Below are 22,163 nucleotides of genomic sequence, written 5' to 3'. Positions count from 1 at the left end.
CCTCTGTCTGCATGTCCCTCCGTCTGCATGTCCCTCCGTCTGCATGTCCCTCTATCTGCATGTCCCTCCGTCTGCATGTCCATCCGTCTGCGTGTCCCTCCATCTGCGTGTCCCTCCGTCTTTGTGTCCATCCGTCTGCGTGTCCCTCCATCTGCATGTCCCTCTGCATGTCCCTTTGTCTGCATGTCCCTCTGCATGTCCCTCCGTCTGCGTGTCCCTCCATCTGCGTGTCCCTCTGCATGTCCCTCCATCTGCGTGTCCCTCCGTCTGCGTGTCCCTCCGTCTAAATGTCCCTCCGTCTGCGTGTCCCTCCATCTGCATGTCCCTCTGCATGTCCCTCCGTCTGCATGTCCCTCCATCTGCATGTCCCTCCGTCTGCATGTCCCTCCGTCTGCGTGTCCCTCCGTCTTAAATGTCCCTCCATCTGCATGTCCCTCCGTCTGCATGTCCCTCCATCTGCGTGTCACTCCGTCTGCGTGTCCCTCCATCTACGTGTCCATCTGTCTGCATGTCCCTCCATCTGCGTGTCCCTTTGTCTGCGTGTCCGTCCTGTAATGAGAACCAGAACCAGTTCACTGGAACTTAGTTTTTAAATAATTACTTTTTGTATAGATGTATTTGATTTACACTTAAATCTGTGAAATTATATATATATATATATATATATATATATATATATATATATATATATATATATATATATATATATATATATAAGAAAATAAAATAAAGGGTGATGACCATTTAAAATCATTGTTAAAAGTTTTGTTTTTTGTGTTACCATGGTGATACGTTAGCGTCGCGTCCGCTGGCGGACGAAACCGGAAGTAGTGTGAATAATGTTTAACCCGGAAGTGTTCTCATAAGCTGGACAACGTCCGCACGTGGAGGCACAAGCGACCTGTGAGCGTTCACAGTAAGTTTACTTTAATAATTATACAAATTTATTAATAAGCATCGGGTATGTTAGCAGTTTAGCGCATAGACATAATATACATAGACGCCGCATCACCCTGCTTCTACGAGCTGACGTCTCCTCGCCGCCATCTTGGATGGGTATCCATTTATCTGTAAGGTGTCGGTCCAACTACAGACATGAATACAGCCTAACCCCTACCCCTAATGTCTATAGGTCCAACTACAGACATGAATACAGCCTAACCCCTACCCCTAATGTCTATAGGTCCAACTACAGACATGAATAAACCCTAACCCCTACCCCTAATGTCTATAGGTCCAACTACAGGCATGAATAAACCCTAACCCCTACCCCTAATGTCTATAGGTCCAACTACAGACATGAATAAACCCTAACCCCTACCCCTAATGTCTATAGGTCCAACTACAGACATCAATAAACCCTAACCCCTACCCCTAATGTCTATAGGTCCAACTACAGGCATGAATAAACCCTAACCCCTACCCCTAATGTCTATAGGTCCAACTACAGACATCAATAAACCCTAACCCCTACCCCTAATGTCTATAGGTCCAACTACAGACATCAATAAACCCTAACCCCTACCCCTAATGTCTATAGGTCCAACTACAGACATGAATAAACCCTAACCCCTACCCCTAATGTCTATAGGTCCAACTACAGACATGAATACAGCCTAACCCCTACCCCTAATGTCTATAGGTCCAACTACAGACATCAATAAACCCTAACCCCTACCCCTAATGTCTATAGGTCCAACTACAGGCATGAATAAACCCTAACCCCTACCCCTAATGTCTATAGGTCCAACTACAGACATGAATACAGCCTAACCCCTACCCCTAATGTGCGCCGGCCAACGATAGTTCTGCTCTGGGTGGGCGGGGCCCGCTGGGTCTTGGCCGGGGCTCTGCCGGGGGGAACGGGTGGTCCTGGGGCCTGTGGGCTGCCGGCTCTCGGTGCGGCCCGCCGGGCCGGCGTGCCGTCGCCCTGTGCTACCCGGTGCCCCTGCCTCGTGGCGCCGGGTGGCGCCTGCCTGGAGCCTGCCTGGAGGCTTCCACTGCTCTGGGCTTCGGGGGACGGAGGCTCTCTCTGCTTCGCCTGCCCGGGCTCTGTGTGCGGTGGGCTTGCCGGGCCCTGGGGGCCTTGGTTTCCTCCCCTACACCTCGGGTCGTGCTCCCCTACAAGCACTCAGCTGATCTTTGATTGCATGATCACAGGTTGAACACTCACACGTGCACGCCCACATGCGCTCATCTTCCCATCTGGTTCCTACTAAATGTTGCTGATGACTCTCTGTAGGTATGTTTAATAACGGTTGGTATTGTAATTGTTATTTTATTCATTCATTTACTTTTTTAAATTTTATTTTTCAATTTTTTGTCTGTTTTTGAATATTGTCACTATCCTACTGATGTCTTGTTGTATTTTTTTCAGTACTTTATATTGTTTTGCAAATACTGTAACTTTAGCAGCTTAGACACGCCTTTCTTTTCTCTCTCTCTTTTTCCTCCTTTCATTTCCTCTTTTTTTCCTCTTTCCCTGCCAGGTCCAGCTCGGCCGTATCAAGACTGGTGATGATTGCATTCAGATTATCAAGGGCAGCTATATACATGAGATGTCTCCCTTAACAGAGCAAATCTATCTGGCAAAAATACGGCACGCAGATTGTTGTTCTGTATCCTGAGATGCTGGACAGGACAGGTTAAAGAAAAAAAATTTTTTAAAAAGAGGAGTGAGCGCTACCAGGTGACTTTATCCAGCTAACAGCACGCCTTTGCTTTAGCCCGCCTACCTCTGCGTGCTTCCGTTAGTGGATGCCGCCCAGTAAACTTCAGTTCAGCTTTTCAGACACCTTCAAGTGACGTCACAGAGGCTCCGCCCCCTTTTCAGACATATTCCATGGTTTTCCTGCAGTAAACACTTTTCATTCTGATGTTTTGTTTTGTGTGGAAACATTCGGTAAACAGCTTATGTCTCAAATCCGTGTTTTTCCCTTACTCTGATATGATGTGTTTTGGTAAAAATGTTGCATTTGTTGTATCTGTTCCATGGACTGTGTATAAAGGATGGGCGGAGCCTCTGTGACGTCACCTGTAGGTTTCTGAAGAGTGGAATTGAAGCTCAGTGGGCAGTTCCTACCATCACCATCTTGGCAGGAGGGACACGCAGACGGAAGGACAAAAAAAAAGGAAGGACATCTTGTCTCTCCTGAAGAGACGCAAAGAGGTGGAGCTGAGAGGGGGGCTGTGAGCGTCATGGTGGATGATTGACATCTAAATAACTCTGACCTGCCTGTAGCTAAGAGCTAACAGAGCTAACCCGGTGCTAACAGGAGCTAACCAGCTAACGGAGGTAAGCGGGCTAAAGTTAAGTCACGTTGTTAACCGGCTAAAAACCGCGGTTGTTCTACGTTCTTCTCACATAAAGCGGGAGATCGGGTACCTGTCAATCAAAAGGACACGCCCCTAAATATGCCGAACTTCGAGATTAAATTACTTTTAAACGGGCGAGTTAGAAAAAATTCACTCCTCACACAGTTGTCATGAAGGTAAACCTGACCAATTAAACCTAAAATGGATTTTTGTACCAGGCTGTAAACATGTTTATTCCTGCTGTAAACATGTTTATTTATGCTGTAAACGTGTTTATTTATGCTGTAAACATTTTTATTTCTGCTGTAAACGTGTTTATTTCTACTGTGAAGTTGGTCTTTTTAAAGGAGTCATCACCCGGAAATTGCACTTTTTCGAGTTAAAACGTGCGTATTAGTGTTGGGCGGAAGTGGTAACATCCCCGGAAGCCTTTCTGTTGAAGACAGGCGGGTTTTTCCGTCTGGGCGCTTTATTCACAGCAAAACTGCCCGCAATGCTGAAGTCTCGCAAACATGTTTTTTTTTTTTTCTCCCCGGGATGTCGACATCCCAGGGAGCTATTTGCATTAACCAGCCCCTTTTCCGGCCTAAACACACCTGCTGGACCTGCCTCAGTTGCTATTAGCAACAAGCTGTGTGAAGATGTGCGAGCAGCGATCATGTCCACTGCTTGGTTGTCTGTTAGCAAAACCAACACTGGAAGGGTTTTTACTCTCCCTTCATCAGCGGACCAAACTACCAGGGACAGATGGATTACATTATTTTTTTGCTGATAATGCACCTGCATCTCTGCCGGCTGCTGCCTGTTTGTGCCAAACATTTTGCTAACATTTGGGAAAATACCAGGAGAAGACGGCATCAACCCGGTTGGAAAGAGTGGGGATTGCAACTTTAAGCGGCTCAGCATCAATGCAGTCGGTAAGTGTCACTACTGCTATAAAGTTCTGCTTTGTTGTGACAGACGTGACTTAACCTGATGCCGATAATGCTAATGCTAACGGCTATGCTAACGAGACGAGCCTGAAGGTTTAACTTCCTGCGGTGTACAAATGTTTTATTTTCTTATATCTATCCTATGTTCTGCTACGTAAATGTTTGTAAATGACTTCTCTATTTATTATTTTTCACGCCTGCTACCACACAGTAAGTATTCATGATGGATGTAGCTTTGCTGTCCCCAACATGACATGCAGTTGTAATAATCATTATGATAATTTAACAAGGTGACCATCATGTAATCTGATGTTGGCACCTGTTGGATATCGGCAGGGAGGATATTTTATTTCCATCGTATTTATTCACCGAACCAGAATGCAAACTTTTTATTTCTGACATCTTCACGTCTTGTTTGTAAAACGGGAGCTGTGCAGGATTAATATCTGCAGCTGCAGCCTCTGTGGATGTGGAGGTCTGACTCCTGGTATGATGGATCTGAAAGATATGTTTTATTTTTATCTACATGCAGTGAAGACACAGAGGTCAGGGAAAATTGTGTCTGTGTATGACTGTGTGAAATAAAATGAGTGTGTTTTTAAAATTCTTTGTTAATATTTCAGTGTGAAAACCTGTTTAATTTAATCAGCTTTTTAAAAATAAAAGAATGCAAAGCACTTTGTGTTGTCTTTGGTATGAAAGTGCTTTATAAAGTTTGATTTGATCTATTTGTATTACAATATTTGATTACTCTTAAACTGCAGCTATTTACACCTACATACTATTTATGTGATGAGCTGATATTTTTATAACTTGTATTTGCAGATTTTAGTTCCAGCACATCTCACGCCATGCACAGCACCAGCGGTCTGATGTCTGAAAGTTGATGTTGGAGCAGACTGACCCTACAATGCAGGCAACAACTGGCTGGAACACAGCTGTCATCAAGGACTTTTCCACCCTCTCTTCAGAAATACAGGCTTGTCGTTTGTTTGATTAATTTTACATACAGAAAATTATAATAAATCAAACACATTTACATTCTTAATGGAAGCTAAGAGGCACTTTTATTGCTTGTTCTGATGTCAGTATCTGAAGAAAAGGAACCCAGACGACAGCAGCGAAGGTAACATCTCAGTCAGTCTGGAGGAAGATGATGATGAAGACGGTGCTGTTGAGGCTTGCTCATCCGGCTCCAGAACCACGAGAGTCCACATAAAACCCAGAAAACTCAGCTACTGTGTTAACAGAATCAATGATCATTTTTATTTTATTACATTGAAAATGAGCATTGATTTTATTTCTGTACACTAATAAAGATATTGTGTTTTAAAAAGCTGTGTTATTTTTTTACTTCAGCTTTACATTCAGAGGTCAGATGCATAAATGTGTATATGGTAAAGTTCTGTATTTACTTTAATTCAATTGCTATTGTCCTAAGTGACTGCAGCAAAGTTACTATTTGTTATATGTAATATGAAATGGCAAGAACATATATAATCACCTTTTACAGTTATTTGCCATTTGATTAGCTTTATTTCTGAATTTTTGGGCACTGAAGAGAAACTTGCCTCTCATTCCCTCCGACAGGTAAATGTACATAATCCTGCTTATAAATGTTTCCTGCATTTTGTAATGAAAAAGCATTGAAGCAGACTGGTTCCACACCAGGGTGTTGGGTCAGACACGGAGGAGTTTGGACCTGCTTAAGGAAAGAGAAATTTTATTTTCTGAGCACAGTAATAATATCTTGCTGTCTATTTCTGTTGGCATGTGCAGCTTAACAGAAACAATTAGACCAACATAATAGATGGTAAGTGATGCTGGAATATATAAAACACGAGTCTACATTAGTCAGCAGAAAGTCTGATTAATGATACAAGATATCTGACTTCATGTTATTATCTGTACAGTAACACAGCAGCCCACATCAGTGGTTGCATCAACCAGAGATCTGTCATGTTGACATAACGGCATTTTTCACACTCCTGGCTAAAACGGGAAATATAAATAAGCTAATTAATTTAGAAAAACACTTGACAGTAAATAAAACCTCAATAAAAAGCGCAGCTTCGTGAAACTCCGTTTGGTTAAAATGTGTGTGAGCTTATCTTGGTGCAGACCGGCCGGCAGCTGAACACTGAACGTACCGACTGGTTCAGTCAACATCCGTTTCATTTTTTACATCTGTAACCTCGGATTGTGTTAAAAAGTACATTTATTGTTTAAAAAATGGTCCAACATGGAATAAAACTGAGATGTATTAACATGAACGACATGCGTCGTTGTCAACATGCTATCTGAACAGGCAAGGCGAGCAGACATTAAAGGTGAGGACTTTACCATTCAGAGACAGTTTGTTGTAAACGTGCTCCTTCCACCATCTCGGTATCTTCTCTCTCAGGCTCAGAGTCCGGTTCAGACATCAATGCTGAATTCAGAAAGCTGCTGCTGTCGGGTTAGCTGCTATCACTAGCCGCTAATGTTTTTAGCATGGAGACTACTGGCCTCGCTCCCCTTCCGACTCCGGACTTCCAGCGATCAATCAGCGAGCACCTCATTAACAGTATTTTAATCCATATCAAGGTTGATAAAAATTTAGCATGAGTTCTCGTGAGAAAAGTTTTATTATGAATAAAGGGTCAGAAAAAGCACTTTTTAATTTTTTTTTTTGGTTTAATAAGTTTTTAAATAGTTATTTAAACGCATTTAGAGGACAGTGGGCACAAGAAAAGACCAGGTTATGACTCCTTTAACATGGGAGTCTATGGGGATTTGCTCTGTTTTGCAGCCCCTAGTGGATGAAGGGGGAACTGCAGTTTTATGCACTTCCACATAGGCTTCACTTTTGACCGCCGAAGGCTGCTGCTTGTTCTGTTTGTGTGGAGAAAAACGCTGAACGGTCGCCATGTTTTCTGATCTGCTGCATTTCATTGTAACCATAGTAACGTGGCATTTCTGGTCTTTTAGCAGGTTTACAGCATCGTCATGGCCGACGCCTTCAGCAGCAGCTCGGAAACCGTCATTCAGAGATCCATCAACTTCCTTGGGAAGGAAAAGACTTCAGAGGAAAACCTGGAAGAGTTTTATCAGATCAGGAAGACGATAAACTTCATCACAGAACATGGATTTACGAAGGTTCGTGTTTGTGTAGAGGAGGTGGAGAAGGAGGGTTTTTTTGTGTTATGTATCTTTTTTTTAATGGACCATAGAACGTACACATACAACATTAATCAATTTGTAATACATACTGACAAATGTTGAGCTAGCTTAGAACAAGACAACCTGACAGAAAAGAGAGCTTAAAAACCATCAATGAGAAGTCTCTGTCCGGTAACATGAACAAGTCCATCAAGGAAAAAAGTCTTTTCTTCATATTCTCAAGAGATTTTGTGAATGTTCTGAGGTCATTCTTCCATCCAGTGGTGTGAGGCTCAGTTCTGGCATATTTACATCGGGATCAGGTTGTTTACAAGAAGTCCCAAGTTCTATGACACCAGTTGTGATTACGCACACAGTCGGAAGGTACATGGTGATATTGTTTGAGTGGAGCCACCCTGAAAGGCAATCCAGAAATCATGCACGTTCGCTATAAAAAAGATAAATGCGCTGTTGTTTTCATTTTTTTCACAGAATCCACACGAGTTATTGTCCAAGTCGTTAGATGGGTAGATTTCATTTAGGATCTTGAATGATACTTTTTTCGTTTTTGGTAAAACTGGATAATATAAATATCTTTTCCTTATTTTACTGGATGTTTCTGTGTCCTATTCCTTCAGGATGTACTTTCTTTTAATTTGGAAAGGATAATAGTGAGTTGTTAAGCAATTTTAATAAATTTGTTGCAGAACTGCAAACTCTTCAGATGGATGCCATTAATACAGAGTAGTCTCAGTTCTGCTGCAACATCAGAATGCACTCTGGCCCAATGTATCATAGTTTTCACAGGGGTAGGGATTGACTTTTTGATTATGTTTTATTCTATAAGTAATTTTAAATTTATTAGAAAATCTACACAGTATAATGGTTCACCTGTATCATTACTTAATTGGACAACAGACCAGATTCCTTTATCCATCCATCCATCTTCTGCCGCTTATCCGGGGTCGGGTCGCGGGGGCAGCAGCCGAAGCAGGGAAGCCCAGACTTCCCTCTCCCCAGCCACATTTGCCAACTCTGCGGGGGGATCCAGAGGCGTTCCCAGGCCAGCCGAGAGATATAATCCCTCCAGCGTGTCCTGGGTCTTCCCCGGGGTCTCCTCCCAGAGGGACGTGCCTGGAACACCTCACCAGGGAGGTCCAGGAGGCATCCTGACCAGATGCCCGAGCCACCTCAACTGGTTCCTCTCGATGTGGAGGAGCAGCGGCTCTACTCTGATCTCCTCCCGGATGACCGAGCTCCTCACCCTATCTCTAAGGGAGAGCCCGGCCACCCTGCGGAGGAAACTCATTTCAGCCGCCTGTATACGAGATCTCCTTCTTTCGGTCACGACCCACAGCTCATGACCATAGGTGAGGGTAGGAACGTAGATCGACTGGTAAATTGAGAGCTTCGCCTTCTGGCTCAGCTCCTTCTTCACCACGACAGACGCCGCACCGATCCGTCTGTCGATCTCACGCTCCATCCTTCCCTCACTCGTGAACAAGACCCCGAGATGTGTAAACTCCTCCACTTGAGGCAGGACCTGACTCCCGACCCGGAGAGGGCAATCCACCCTATTCCGGCTGAGGACCATGGTCTCAGATTTGGAGGTGCTGATTCTCATCCCAGCCGCTTCACACTCGGCCGCGAATCGCTCAAGTGAGAGCTGGAGATCACGGTCAAACTCCTTCTCCAGGTCCACAAAGCACATGTAGACTGGTTGGGCAAACTCCCATGCCCCCTCCAGGACCCCAAAGAGGGTATAGAGCTGGTCCACTGTTCCGCGACCAGGACGAAAACCTCACTGCTCCTCCTCAATCCGGGATTCGACTATCCGGCGGATCCTCCTCTCCAGGACCCCTGAATAGACCTTACCAGGGAGGCTGAGGAGTGTGATTCCCCTGTAATTGGAACACACCCTTTTTATTGTCCCTTTTATTTAAAAGGGACAATGCCAGTTAATGAACCTCATGTACAGTTTGCAGACGTAAACAAGCCAGATTATAGCCATAGGCTAATTTCCATCTGTTGTCCCCTAACAGATGTTCCCTAAAATTACAAAATAAAACATTGTAAGAGCATATTATTCCATTATTAAACAATCAGTATTATAAAAGTCATTACATCCATTACATTAGTTAATACACCCAACAGACGTGCCTGAGTACAGCCATAACAGAGTGCAGTCAATGTAAATAACATTGAAAATAGCAGTGTTTCAGGGTGAAATACAAAATGCACGTATCCAGTTTCTGTCGGCCGAGAAAGCGTTCAGCTTATTATCTATTTCATACAAACGGACTGTAATAGTAATAATCGAAGTATACAGGTGAATAAGTTATAATAACTATCTGTTACATACTAGTGGACTAAAATAGTATTAGTCAAAGTATATAAGTAAGTGAGTTTATAATCACCAGTATTCTCTATGTAATAGAAGCTAAGTTACTAATTACAGCTGGTGATATTTATTTATGCATTGCCCTGGCTATTTTGTCTAAGAGGCTATATTAATAATTACTACAAATATTGTGTTGTTGCTGTGGGTCCTAGCCTATGATTGATTAGATATGTTAATAGTAATTCAACTAGTTGTTTTAAAATGTGTCCAGGACTGGTTAGATAACAACCAGTCTTTTAGCTCCATTTTAAAAGACGTACATGTGGGGCACTCTGTGGTTATGTGTGGTCGGCTGTTCCATAGTTTCCCACCTGTGACAGACAAGACAGTCTGGCCGAAGGTGGTTTTCCTATAAGGAACGACACAGTCTCCTCTCGCTACAGCTCTCGTTACCGTGGCTGCAGGTTGAGTTTTAGAACGGGGGGGGGGCAGGTCATGTCATGTTTTGTACACTAGACATGCTTGTTCAAAATCAAGCAGGTGACTGAAGCTCAGCAGATCCTACTTATGGAAAATATTACAAGTGTGATGTGTTAACGGTTTTTTATCCAATATTTTCAGGGCAAGATGGTAAAGGGACTCGGCTGTCTTTAGAGCCCTTCCTTCACCTTTCAGGCACCACCACATGTTATATCTTTCTTTCTCCTTAATTTGCTCCCGGAGCTCTTTCTTCTCCTTTGTCAAAAGTTTTTGTTTTTCTGTCCTTGTTATCTTTTTTACATTCCTTTATTTCTTCATTATTAAACTGGACAGCTTTGGTCAAGCTAGCGATCATGCAGCTGCTCTGCTTTTCTTGCTCTCTGAGCTCCATTAGCTGTTCTTCAAATTTCCGCGTCAGGCTTTGAATGGCTTCTAAAATGGTGAAGTTTGACACATCGCCATGTTGTTCAAATCCCTTACTTTCTTTACAAACTGGAATCTTACTTGGAGTAGTGGTGCCATTTCTTTCCTTTTGCTAGCAGGGCTCGTTTCCATTGCGTAGTCGTGGTCGCAAGCACCTGCCTAATTTCCTGTCGTTATCTCTGGTTTTCTGCTGTCCCCTTGCCCTGTTCTTGGTTTATATGTTCTGTTCATTGTTGATTTGGTTTGGAGTTTATCATTTTATGTCCTTATTTGGGACCTAAGTAAGCAATGCTACGACCCAAGTCAACCGCTCAACACGCCATCTTCAGGAGGAAGAGATGATGGAGGTAACTGAGGACTGTTTTTCTTCTCCTGGTTTCCAGGTTGCTCTTCAGTTTCCCGACGAGCTGCTGGTTGATTCGGTAGGAGTCGCAGAAGAGATCCAGAGGAACTTTAACGGCAAGATCTTTATTCTGGGAGACACGTCTTACGGCAGGTAGCGCAGCACGTGAAACACGTCACATGACTTTTTATTTCATTTTATACTAACAGTACAATACAATATGCACATTCTTTAACCATCTTTATTTAGAACTGTGCAAATACTTGATGAAGTTTCTAGTACTACAGTGTACTTGATACACTTTAGTATACGTGGTACTATAGTACACCAGGTACTATAGTGTAGCTAGTACACTGCCGTATACCAGGCAGTATAGTGTACCAGATACCGTAGTGTACCAGATACCAGAGTGTACCAGATACCATAGTGTACCAGATACCAGAGTGTACCAGATACCGTAGTGTACCAGATACCGTAGTGTACCAGATACCATAGTGTACCAGATACCAGAGTGTACCAGATACCAGAGTGTACCAGATACCATAGTGTACCAGATACCATAGTGTACCAGATACCATAGTGTACCAGATACCAGAGTGTACCAGATACCAGAGTGTACCAGATACCGTAGTGTACCAGATACCAGAGTGTACCAGATACCAGAGTGTACCAGATACCGTAGTGTACCAGATACCGTAGTGTACCAGATACCATAGTGTACCAGATACCAGAGTGTACCAGATACCAGAGTGTACCAGATACCATAGTGTACCAGATACCGTAGTGTACCAGATACCATAGTGTACCAGATACCAGAGTGTACCAGATACCAGAGTGTACCAGATACCGTAGTGTACCAGATACCAGAGTGTACCAGATACCAGAGTGTACCAGATACCAGAGTGTACCAGATACCATAGTGTACCAGATACCAGAGTGTACCAGATACCAGCGTGTACCAGATACCAGAGTGTACCAGATACCAGAGTGTACCAGATACCAGAGTGTACCAGATACCAGAGTGTACCAGATACCATAGTGTACCAGATACCGTAGTGTACCAGATACCGTAGTGTACCAGATACCGTAGTGTACCAGATACCAGAGTGTACCAGATACCAGAGTGTACCAGATACCAGAGTGTACCAGATACCGTAGTGTAAAAGATACCAGAGTGTACCAGATACCAGAGTGTACCAGATACCAGAGTGTACCAGATACCGTAGTGTACCAGATACCAGAGTGTACCAGATACCAGAGTGTACCAGATACCAGAGTGTACCAGATACCAGAGTGTACCAGATACCGTAGTGTACCAGATACCATAGTGTACCAGATACCAGAGTGTACCAGATACCAGAGTGTACCAGATACCAGAGTGTACCAGATACCGTAGTGTACCAGATACCGTAGTGTACCAGATACCAGAGTGTACCAGATACCATAGTGTACCAGATACCAGAGTGTACCAGTTACTATAATAAACCAGATTCTATAGTGTAACTGGTACACAAGAGTGTAGCTGGTACACTATAGTATACCGGGTACTTTGGTGTACCAGGTACTATAGTATACATGGTACTATAGTTGAGGTCGCAGTGGAAAGTTGGGACAGCCGGTCATGTCTCTGTGTGTGTTTCATGTATGTAAACCATGTTGCGTGTCCAGCTGCTGCGTGGACGAGGTGGCAGCCGAACACGCGGGAGTCGACTGCATCGTCCACTACGGTGCCGCATGTCTGAGTCCATCCACGCGGCTGCCGCTGATGTACGTGTTCGAGAGGAGACCCCTGGATGTGGAGGCGTGTGCTTCGTCCTTCAGGGAGCTGCATCAGGACACGCAGAGTCACGTCATCGTCCTCTATGACGTCAACTACCATCATGCCATCCGTAAGTTCCCTCACAGCGACCCCTCCTCCGGTATTCAGAGCGAAATGATGGCTATTTTCCAGCGGCGCTGCTGGGCTTCGCACTCGTCCTGGTTTGGAGGGGTTTCCACCTGGATCGAGTCGAGGCATCGTCACTTTGAGGGCTGAAAATGTGACGTTTTTAAGTTGGCTGGCCCTTATTGGCCAGAATCCAATGTCATTGGATGTCATGAGAGTGATGCCTGATAACTCCGAGCACAACGGCTTCCAGATAGCTTCTGGAGTTCCTGGCTGCAGGCGAAGCAGGACCACCGCGCCGCCTCGCTACGACCAGGCCGCCTGCAGCGAGCGCGCCTCGGTTGAGACAGAAACAATGGAAGCCAGGCGGCGCGGTGTCGGTTCAGTCTGTGCTGGTGGAAAAGAGCCATTTATGTCCCAGTTTTTCTCCTTCAGACGAGGTCCAGGCGCTCCTGTCTCCAGACTATCCCAACCTGGTGGTCTCTCGGCTGACGGTGGAGGGACAGTGGTGTTACAGTCACGGCGGGATGGACGCACCGTGTGGAGACGGAGGATTCTCCAAGGAGGAAGATCGTCAGCGGATCCATCAGTTCGGGAGACAGATCCATCTGAAAGCCGGTCTGAGTGTGGCCGATTACCGGATCTTCTATGTGGGACGGGAAGGAGCCACTCTACGGAACTTCATGATGACGTGGAACCGTTGCACCTTCTGCTCCTTTGATCCCGTTTCCATGGCGACTAGGACGGAGTCGGTCGCAGTCAACCAAGCACTGATGAAGCGGTACTACGCCATAGAGCGGGCCAGAGACGCCGCCGTTGTGGGCATCCTGGTGGGAACGCTGGGAGTGGCCGACTACCTCGCCGTCATCCGGCAGCTGAAGCAGACAATTCGGGCCGCTGGGAAGCGCAGCTACGTGTTCGCCATGGGGAAGCTCAATGTTCCCAAGCTCGCCAACTTCCCGGAGATCGACATCTTCGTGCTGGTGGCGTGTCCAGAGAACTCGTTGCTGGACTCCAGAGAGTTCTACAAGCCGGTGGTGACGCCGTTCGAGATGGAGGTGGCGTGCAACAGGAACAGGGTCTGGTCCCAGGAATATGTCACAGACTTCCGACATCTCCTGCCAGGTTAGACGCCATTTCTTCCTGAACACATCTGCTGATCAGGTGACATGCAGCCGGACCAATCGGGTTCCGGAATCTTTCTAACAGGTGCAGCTTGTTGATGTCACTTCCTGTTTCCATCCAGGTGGGCGGAGCCACGTCCCTCCATCTGATCAGCAGGAAGGTGACGAGGTCGACGTCTCATTGATCACCGGAACTCTGCGGAACCTGATGGGACAGGATCCCGCAGAGTCCTCGTTGGGGTCGTCGGTGGTTCTGAGGAACCAGACTCTGACGGTGTCCGACCCCAACTCAGCTGGTAAACAAACAAACGTTTGTTCCCGCCGCGGCTGGAAAACAGGAAGCTGAACGGTTTGTGTCTGTATTGATCTGCAGCAGCGTTCCTGGCAGCGCGGAGCTGGAGGGGTTTAGAACCCCGGCTGGGGGAGACGGGCGTGACGAAGGCCGTGCGGGGGAGGCGGGGCATCGCCATCGCCTACGAGGACGAGGGAACGTCGGCGTGATTCTCCGCAAAGTTGCATAATTTCAAGACGAAAAACGTTTCATTGCTGCAAACATTTCTGGTTGTTTTTATTATCTTCATCATTCATCATCAGCACCAGTCAGCCCAGTTTGGCGCCACTGGGAAGCTGGAGGTTGTCCCAGCAGGTAGCAGGGGAAGGACGGGTTCACCTGGACAGGTACCGAAACGGAGTCGACTCATCATGTTTTCTTCCTGGCTACTTCGTGTTGCAGCTTCATCAGAGTCCGTTTGAGGGAACTTCTTCCACAAACGAAGCAGGAAATATTCCGCTGTTCCCATGGCAACAGCCTTCCAGCCAGTCCTGGTTAACTGGAACAAGAAGAATCTGTTGATGGAAGTTTTGACAGATTTCTGCTCGTGTGGGCGGAGTCTCACCTCTGGAGAGCAGCGTGATGGTTTCCCCCTGCTCAAAGTTCAGGTCCTCTGGGTTGGAGGAGCAGTAAGGGTGCCGGGCCACCAGGCGGACCTCTTCCTGGACTTCATCGGTCTGCTGGAATTTAGGATTTATTCCAACATTAAATTTATTCATGTCAGCTCAAATGGTTCTGACTTTAAGTCTTTCAGAAATAATGTCGACCGGACCAGGAAGTCCATCCAAATCGGTTACGGTGACTATTGCTGGAGAACCGGTCTGAACCAGACCAGGATGGCTTTCCAGCTTCTATACATGTGTGTCAAAGAACATCTGGCAGGAGGACTCCCGGAATCATCCTTTTTCATTGTTGCTTTTTTGGTTTCATGTTTTTATGAGTTTCTAGTAAATAAAAGTCAGTTTGAAACGTACAAAGAATTCAGTAAAACCTGAAATCGCTTTTATTCATTTCTTTCATTCTGAAATTAATTCAATATCTGTTTTATTCAGAAAGTAAAAGAAGCTCAAGTCCAACTGTGTTAGAAGCCAGGATCCACCCAAAACCGCCTCCGCCGTCTCCACCGTCTGGGATAATAACTGGTGGAACGGCTGGTCGGTGGGATAATAACTGGTGGAACGGCTGGTCGGTGGGATAATAACTGGTGGAACGGCTGGTCGGTGGGATAATAACTGGTGGAACGGCTGGTCGGTGGGACAATAACTGGTGGAACGGCTGGTCGGTGGGACAATAACTGGTGGAACGGCTGGTCGGTGGGATAATAACTGGTGGAACGGCTGGTCGGTGGGATAATAACTGGTGGAACGGCTGGTCGGTGGGATAATAACTGGTGGAACGGCTGGTCGGTGGGATAATAACTGGTGGAACGGCTGGTCGGTGGGATAATAACTGGTGGAACGGCTGGTCGGTGGGATAATAACTGGTGGAACGGCTGGTCGGTGGGATAATAACTGGTGGTACGGCTGGTCGGTGGGATAATAACTGGTGGTACGGCTGGTCGGTGGGATAACTGGTGGAACGGCTGGTCGGTGGGATAATAACTGGTGGAACGGCTGGTCGGTGGGATAACTGGTGGAACGGCTGGTCGGTGGGATAACTGGTGGAACGACTGGTCGGTGGGATAACTGGTGGAACGGCTGGTCGGTGGGACAATAACTGGTGGTACGGCTGGTCTGGGATAATAACTGGTGGTACGGCTGGTCGGTGGGATAATAACTGGTGGTACGGCTGGTTGGTGGGATAATAACTGGTGGTACGACTGGTCGGTGGGATAACTGGTGGAACGGCTGGTCGGTGGGATAATAACTGGTGGTACGGCTGGTCGGTGGGATAATAACTGGTGGTACGGCTGGTCTGGGATAATAACTGGTGGAACGGCTGGTCGGTGGGATAATAACTGGTGGTACGGCTGGTCGGTGGGATAATAACTGGTGGAACGGCTGGTCGGTGGGATAATAACTGGTGGAACGGCTGGTCGGTGGGATAATAACTGGTGGAACGGCTGGTCGGTGGGATAATAACTGGTGGAACGGCTGGTCGGTGGGATAATAACTGATGGAACGGCTGGTCGGTGGGATAATAACTGGTGGAACGACTGGTCGGTGGGATAATAACTGGTGGAACGGCTGGTCGGTGGGATAATAACTGGTGGTACGGCTGGTCGGTGGGATAATAACTGGTGGAACGGCTGGTCGGTGGGATAATAACTGGTGGAACGGCTGGTCGGTGGGATAATAACTGGTGGAACGGCTGGTCGGTGGGATAATAACTGATGGAACGGCTGGTCGGTGGGATAACTGGTGGAACGGCTGGTCGGTGGGATAATAACTGGTGGTACGACTGGTCGGTGGAATAATAACTGGTGGTACGACTGGTCGGTGGGCTAATAACTGGTGGAACGGCTGGTCGGTGGGATAATAACTGGTGGTACGGCTGGTCTGGGATAATAACTGGTGGTACGGCTGGTCTGGGATAATAACTGGTGGAACGGCTGGTCGGTGGGATAATAACTGGTGGTACGGCTGGTCGGTGGGATAATAACTGGTGGTACGACTGGTCGGTGGGATAACTGGTGGAACGGCTGGTCGGTGGGATAATAACTGGTGGTACGACTGGTCGGTGGGATAATAACTGGTGGAACGGCTGGTCGGTGGGATAATAACTGGTGGTACGACTGGTCGGTGGGATAACTGGTGGAACGGCTGGTCGGTGGGATAATAACTGGTGGTACGACTGGTCGGTGGGATAACTGGTGGAACGGCTGGTCGGTGGGATAATAACTGGTGGAACGGCTGGTCGGTGGGATAACTGGTGGAACGGCTGGTCGGTGGGATAACTGGTGGAACGGCTGGTCGGTGGGATAACTGGTGGAACGACTGGTCGGTGGGATAATAACTGGTGGAACGGCTGGTCGGTGGGATAATAACTGGTGGTACGGCTGGTCTGGGATAATAACTGGTGGAACGGCTGGTCGGTGGGATAATAACTGGTGGTACGGCTGGTCGGTGGGATAATAACTGGTGGTACGGCTGGTCGGTGGGATAATAACTGGTGGAACGGCTGGTCGGTGGGATAATAACTGGTGGAACGGCTGGTCGGTGGGATAATAACTGGTGGAACGGCTGGTCGGTGGGATAATAACTGGTGGAACGGCTGGTCGGTGGGATAATAACTGGTGGAACGGCTGGTCGGTGGGATAATAACTGGTGGAACGGCTGGTCGGTGGGATAATAACTGGTGGAACGGCTGGTCGGTGGGATAATAACTGGTGGTACGACTGGTCGGTGGGATAATAACTGGTGGAACGGCTGGTCGGTGGGATAATAACTGGTGGTACGGCTGGTCGGTGGGATAATAACTGGTGGAACGGCTGGTCGGTGGGATAATAACTGGTGGAACGGCTGGTCGGTGGAATAATAACTCGTGGTACGGCTGGTCGGTGGGATAATAACTGGTGGAACGGCTGGTCGGTGGGATAATAACTGGTGGTACGGCTGGTCTGGGATAATAACTGGTGGAACGGCTGGTCGGTGGGATAATAACTGGTAGAACGGCTGGTCGGTGGGATAATAACTGGTGGTACGACTGGTCGGTGGGATAACTGGTGGAACGGCTGGTCGGTGGGATAATAACTGGTGGTACGGCTGGTCTGGGATAATAACTGGTGGAACGGCTGGTCGGTGGGATAATAACTTGTGGTACGGCTGGTCTGGGATAATAACTGGTGGTACGGCTGGTCTGGGATAATAACTGGTGGAACGGCTGGTCGGTGGGATAATAACTGGTGGTACGGCTGGTCGGTGGGATAATAACTGGTGGAACGGCTGGTCAGTGGCATAATAACTGGTGGAACGGCTGGTCTGGGATATAACTGGTGGTACGACTGGTCGGTGGGATAATAACTGGTGGAACGGCTGGTCTGGGATAATAACTGGTGGTACGACTGGTCGGTGGGATAATAACTGGTGGTACGGCTGGTCGGTGGGATAATAACTGGTGGAACGGCTGGTCGGTGGGATAATAACTGGTGGTACGACTGGTCGGTGGGATAACTGGTGGAACGGCTGGTCGGTGGGATAATAACTGGTGGAACGGCTGGTCGGTGGAATAATAACTCGTGGTACGGCTGGTCGGTGGGATAATAACTGGTGGAACGGCTGGTCGGTGGGATAATAACTGGTGGTACGGCTGGTCTGGGATAATAACTGGTGGAACGGCTGGTCGGTGGGATAATAACTTGTGGTACGGCTGGTCTGGGATAATAACTGGTGGTACGGCTGGTCTGGGATAATAACTGGTGGAACGGCTGGTCGGTGGGATAATAACTGGTGGAACGGCTGGTCAGTGGCATAATAACTGGTGGAACGGCTGGTCTGGGATATAACTGGTGGTACGACTGGTCGGTGGGATAATAACTGGTGGAACGGCTGGTCTGGGATAATAACTGGTGGTACGACTGGTCGGTGGGATAATAACTGGTGGTACGGCTGGTCGGTGGGATAATAACTGGTGGAACGGCTGGTCGGTGGGATAATAACTGGTGGTACGACTGGTCGGTGGGATAACTGGTGGAACGGCTGGTCGGTGGGATAATAACTGGTGGAACGGCTGGTCGGTGGAATAATAACTCGTGGTACGGCTGGTCGGTGGGATAATAACTGGTGGAACGGCTGGTCGGTGGGATAATAACTGGTGGTACGGCTGGTCTGGGATAATAACTGGTGGAACGGCTGGTCGGTGGGATAATAACTTGTGGTACGGCTGGTCTGGGATAATAACTGGTGGTACGGCTGGTCTGGGATAATAACTGGTGGAACGGCTGGTCGGTGGGATAATAACTGGTGGAACGGCTGGTCGGTGGGATAATAACTGGTGGAACAGCTGGTCGGTGGGATAATAACTGGTGGTACGACTGGTCGGTGGGATAACTGGTGGAACGGCTGGTCGGTGGGATAATAACTGGTGGAACGGCTGGTCGGTGGAATAATAACTCGTGGTACGGCTGGTCGGTGGGATAATAACTGGTGGAACGGCTGGTCGGTGGGATAATAACTGGTGGTACGGCTGGTCTGGGATAATAACTGGTGGAACGGCTGGTCGGTGGGATAATAACTTGTGGTACGGCTGGTCTGGGATAATAACTGGTGGTACGGCTGGTCTGGGATAATAACTGGTGGAACGGCTGGTCGGTGGGATAATAACTGGTGGAACGGCTGGTCGGTGGGATAATAACTGGTGGAACAGCTGGTCGGTGGGATAATAACTGGTGGAACGGCTGGTCGGTGGGATAATAACTGGTGGAACGGCTGGTCGGTGGGATAATAACTGGTGGAACGGCTGGTCGGTGGGATAATAACTGGTGGAACGGCTGGTCGGTGGGATAATAACTGGTGGAACGGCTGGTCGGTGGGATAATAACTGGTGGTACGACTGGTCTGTGGGATAACTGGTGGAACGGCTGGTCGGTGGGATAATAACTGATGGAACGGCTGGTCGGTGGGATAACTGGTGGAACGGCTGGTCGGTGGGATAATAACTGGTGGTACGACTGGTCGGTGGAATAATAACTGGTGGTACGACTGGTCGGTGGGATAATAACTGGTGGAACGGCTGGTCGGTGGGATAATAACTGGTGGTACGGCTGGTCTGGGATAATAACTGGTGGTACGGCTGGTCTGGGATAATAACTGGTGGAACGGCTGGTCGGTGGGATAATAACTGGTGGTACGGCTGGTCGGTGGGATAATAACTGGTGGAACGGCTGGTCGGTGGGATAATAACTGGTGGAACGGCTGGTCGGTGGGATAATAACTGGTGGAACGGCTGGTCGGTGGGATAATAACTGTTGGTACGGCTGGTCTGGGATAATAACTGGTGGAACGGCTGGTCGGTGGGATAATAACTGGTGGTACGGCTGGTCTGGGATAATAACTGGTGGAACGGCTGGTCGGTGGGATAATAACTTGTGGTACGGCTGGTCTGGGATAATAACTGGTGGTACGGCTGGTCTGGGATAATAACTGGTGGAACGGCTGGTCGGTGGGATAATAACTGGTGGTACGGCTGGTCGGTGGGATAATAACTGGTGGAACGGCTGGTCGGTGGGATAATAACTGGTGGTACGACTGGTCGGTGGGATAATAACTGGTGGAACGGCTGGTCGGTGGGATAATAACTGGTGGTACGGCTGGTCGGTGGGATAATAACTGGTGGAACGGCTGGTCGGTGGGATAATAACTGGTGGAACGGCTGGTCGGTGGAATAATAACTCGTGGTACGGCTGGTCGGTGGGATAATAACTGGTGGAACGGCTGGTCGGTGGGATAATAACTGGTGGTACGGCTGGTCTGGGATAATAACTGGTGGAACGGCTGGTCGGTGGGATAATAACTTGTGGTACGGCTGGTCTGGGATAATAACTGGTGGTACGGCTGGTCTGGGATAATAACTGGTGGAACGGCTGGTCGGTGGGATAATAACTGGTGGAACGGCTGGTCGGTGGGATAATAACTGGTGGAACGGCTGGTCGGTGGGATAATAACTGGTGGAACGGCTGGTCGGTGGGATAATAACTGGTGGAACGGCTGGTCGGTGGGATAATAACTGGTGGAACGGCTGGTCGGTGGCATAATAACTGGTGGAACGGCTGGTCGGTGGGATAATAACTGGTGGAACGGCTGGTCGGTGGGATAATAACTGGTGGAACGGCTGGTCGGTGGGATAATAACTGGTGGTACGACTGGTCTGTGGGATAACTGGTGGAACGGCTGGTCGGTGGGATAATAACTGATGGAACGGCTGGTCGGTGGGATAACTGGTGGTACGACTGGTCTGTGGGATAACTGGTGGAACGGCTGGTCGGTGGGATAATAACTGGTGGAACGGCTGGTCGGTGGGATAATAACTGGTGGTACGACTGGTCGGTGGAATAATAACTGGTGGTACGACTGGTCGGTGGGATAATAACTGGTGGAACGGCTGGTCGGTGGGATAATAACTGGTGGTACGGCTGGTCTGGGATAATAACTGGTGGTACGGCTGGTCTGGGATAATAACTGGTGGAACGGCTGGTCGGTGGGATAATCACTGGTGGTACGGCTGGTCGGTGGGATAATAACTGTTGGTACGGCTGGTCTGGGATAATAACTGGTGGAACGGCTGGTCGGTGGGATAATAACTGGTGGTACGGCTGGTCTGGGATAATAACTGGTGGAACGGCTGGTCGGTGGGATAATAACTTGTGGTACGGCTGGTCTGGGATAATAACTGGTGGTACGGCTGGTCTGGGATAATAACTGGTGGAACGGCTGGTCGGTGGGATAATAACTGGTGGTACGGCTGGTCGGTGGGATAATAACTGGTGGAACGGCTGGTCGGTGGGATAATAACTGGTGGTACGACTGGTCGGTGGGATAATAACTGGTGGAACGGCTGGTCGGTGGGATAATAACTGGTGGTACGGCTGGTCGGTGGGATAATAACTGGTGGAACGGCTGGTCGGTGGGATAATAACTGGTGGAACGGCTGGTCGGTGGAATAATAACTCGTGGTACGGCTGGTCGGTGGGATAATAACTGGTGGAACGGCTGGTCGGTGGGATAATAACTGGTGGTACGGCTGGTCTGGGATAATAACTGGTGGAACGGCTGGTCGGTGGGATAATAACTTGTGGTACGGCTGGTCTGGGATAATAACTGGTGGTACGGCTGGTCTGGGATAATAACTGGTGGAACGGCTGGTCGGTGGGATAATAACTGGTGGAACGGCTGGTCGGTGGGATAATAACTG

The 22,163-nt window shown here is 48.0% G+C and overlaps 2 protein-coding genes across 3 annotated transcripts in view; one reads left to right on the top strand and one right to left on the bottom strand.

Moving 5' to 3' along the window:
• The first annotated feature begins 883 nt into the window (after positions 1-883).
• dph2 (diphthamide biosynthesis 2) lies at positions 884-14,488 on the top strand. The gene is made up of 7 exons (XM_079259454.1): positions 884-916; positions 7,218-7,385; positions 11,016-11,128; positions 12,644-12,864; positions 13,296-13,985; positions 14,107-14,280; positions 14,358-14,488. Exons 2-7 carry the CDS (start codon positions 7,236-7,238, stop codon positions 14,483-14,485), a joined length of 1,476 nt encoding a protein of 491 aa, XP_079115580.1. The 5' UTR covers positions 884-916; positions 7,218-7,235; the 3' UTR covers positions 14,486-14,488.
• A 226-nt stretch (positions 14,489-14,714) lies between these two features.
• ncf2 (neutrophil cytosolic factor 2) overlaps positions 14,715-22,163 on the bottom strand; it is a gene marked incomplete at its 3' end in the record, with an annotated part of 90,433 nt that continues 82,984 nt past the window's right edge. Inside the window, exons 14-15 of one of the 2 annotated variants that reach the window (XM_079259453.1) lie at positions 14,881-14,995; positions 14,715-14,814 (exon numbers count right to left, since the gene is read on the bottom strand). In XM_079259453.1, coding sequence (XP_079115579.1) covers positions 14,723-14,814; positions 14,881-14,995 — 207 coding nt within the window. Of the gene's footprint in view, positions 14,996-22,163 lie in introns of both variants that reach the window. The other variant, XM_079259452.1, reaches the window with a different exon arrangement.

Source organism: Telmatherina bonti (assembly GCF_933228915.1).
Source record: "Telmatherina bonti genome assembly, chromosome: 20".
In the NCBI taxonomy this organism is placed as follows: Eukaryota; Metazoa; Chordata; class Actinopteri; order Atheriniformes; family Telmatherinidae; genus Telmatherina; species Telmatherina bonti.
Note: the sequence above shows the minus strand (reverse complement) of the source record. Positions and strands in the feature narration are given on the sequence as shown.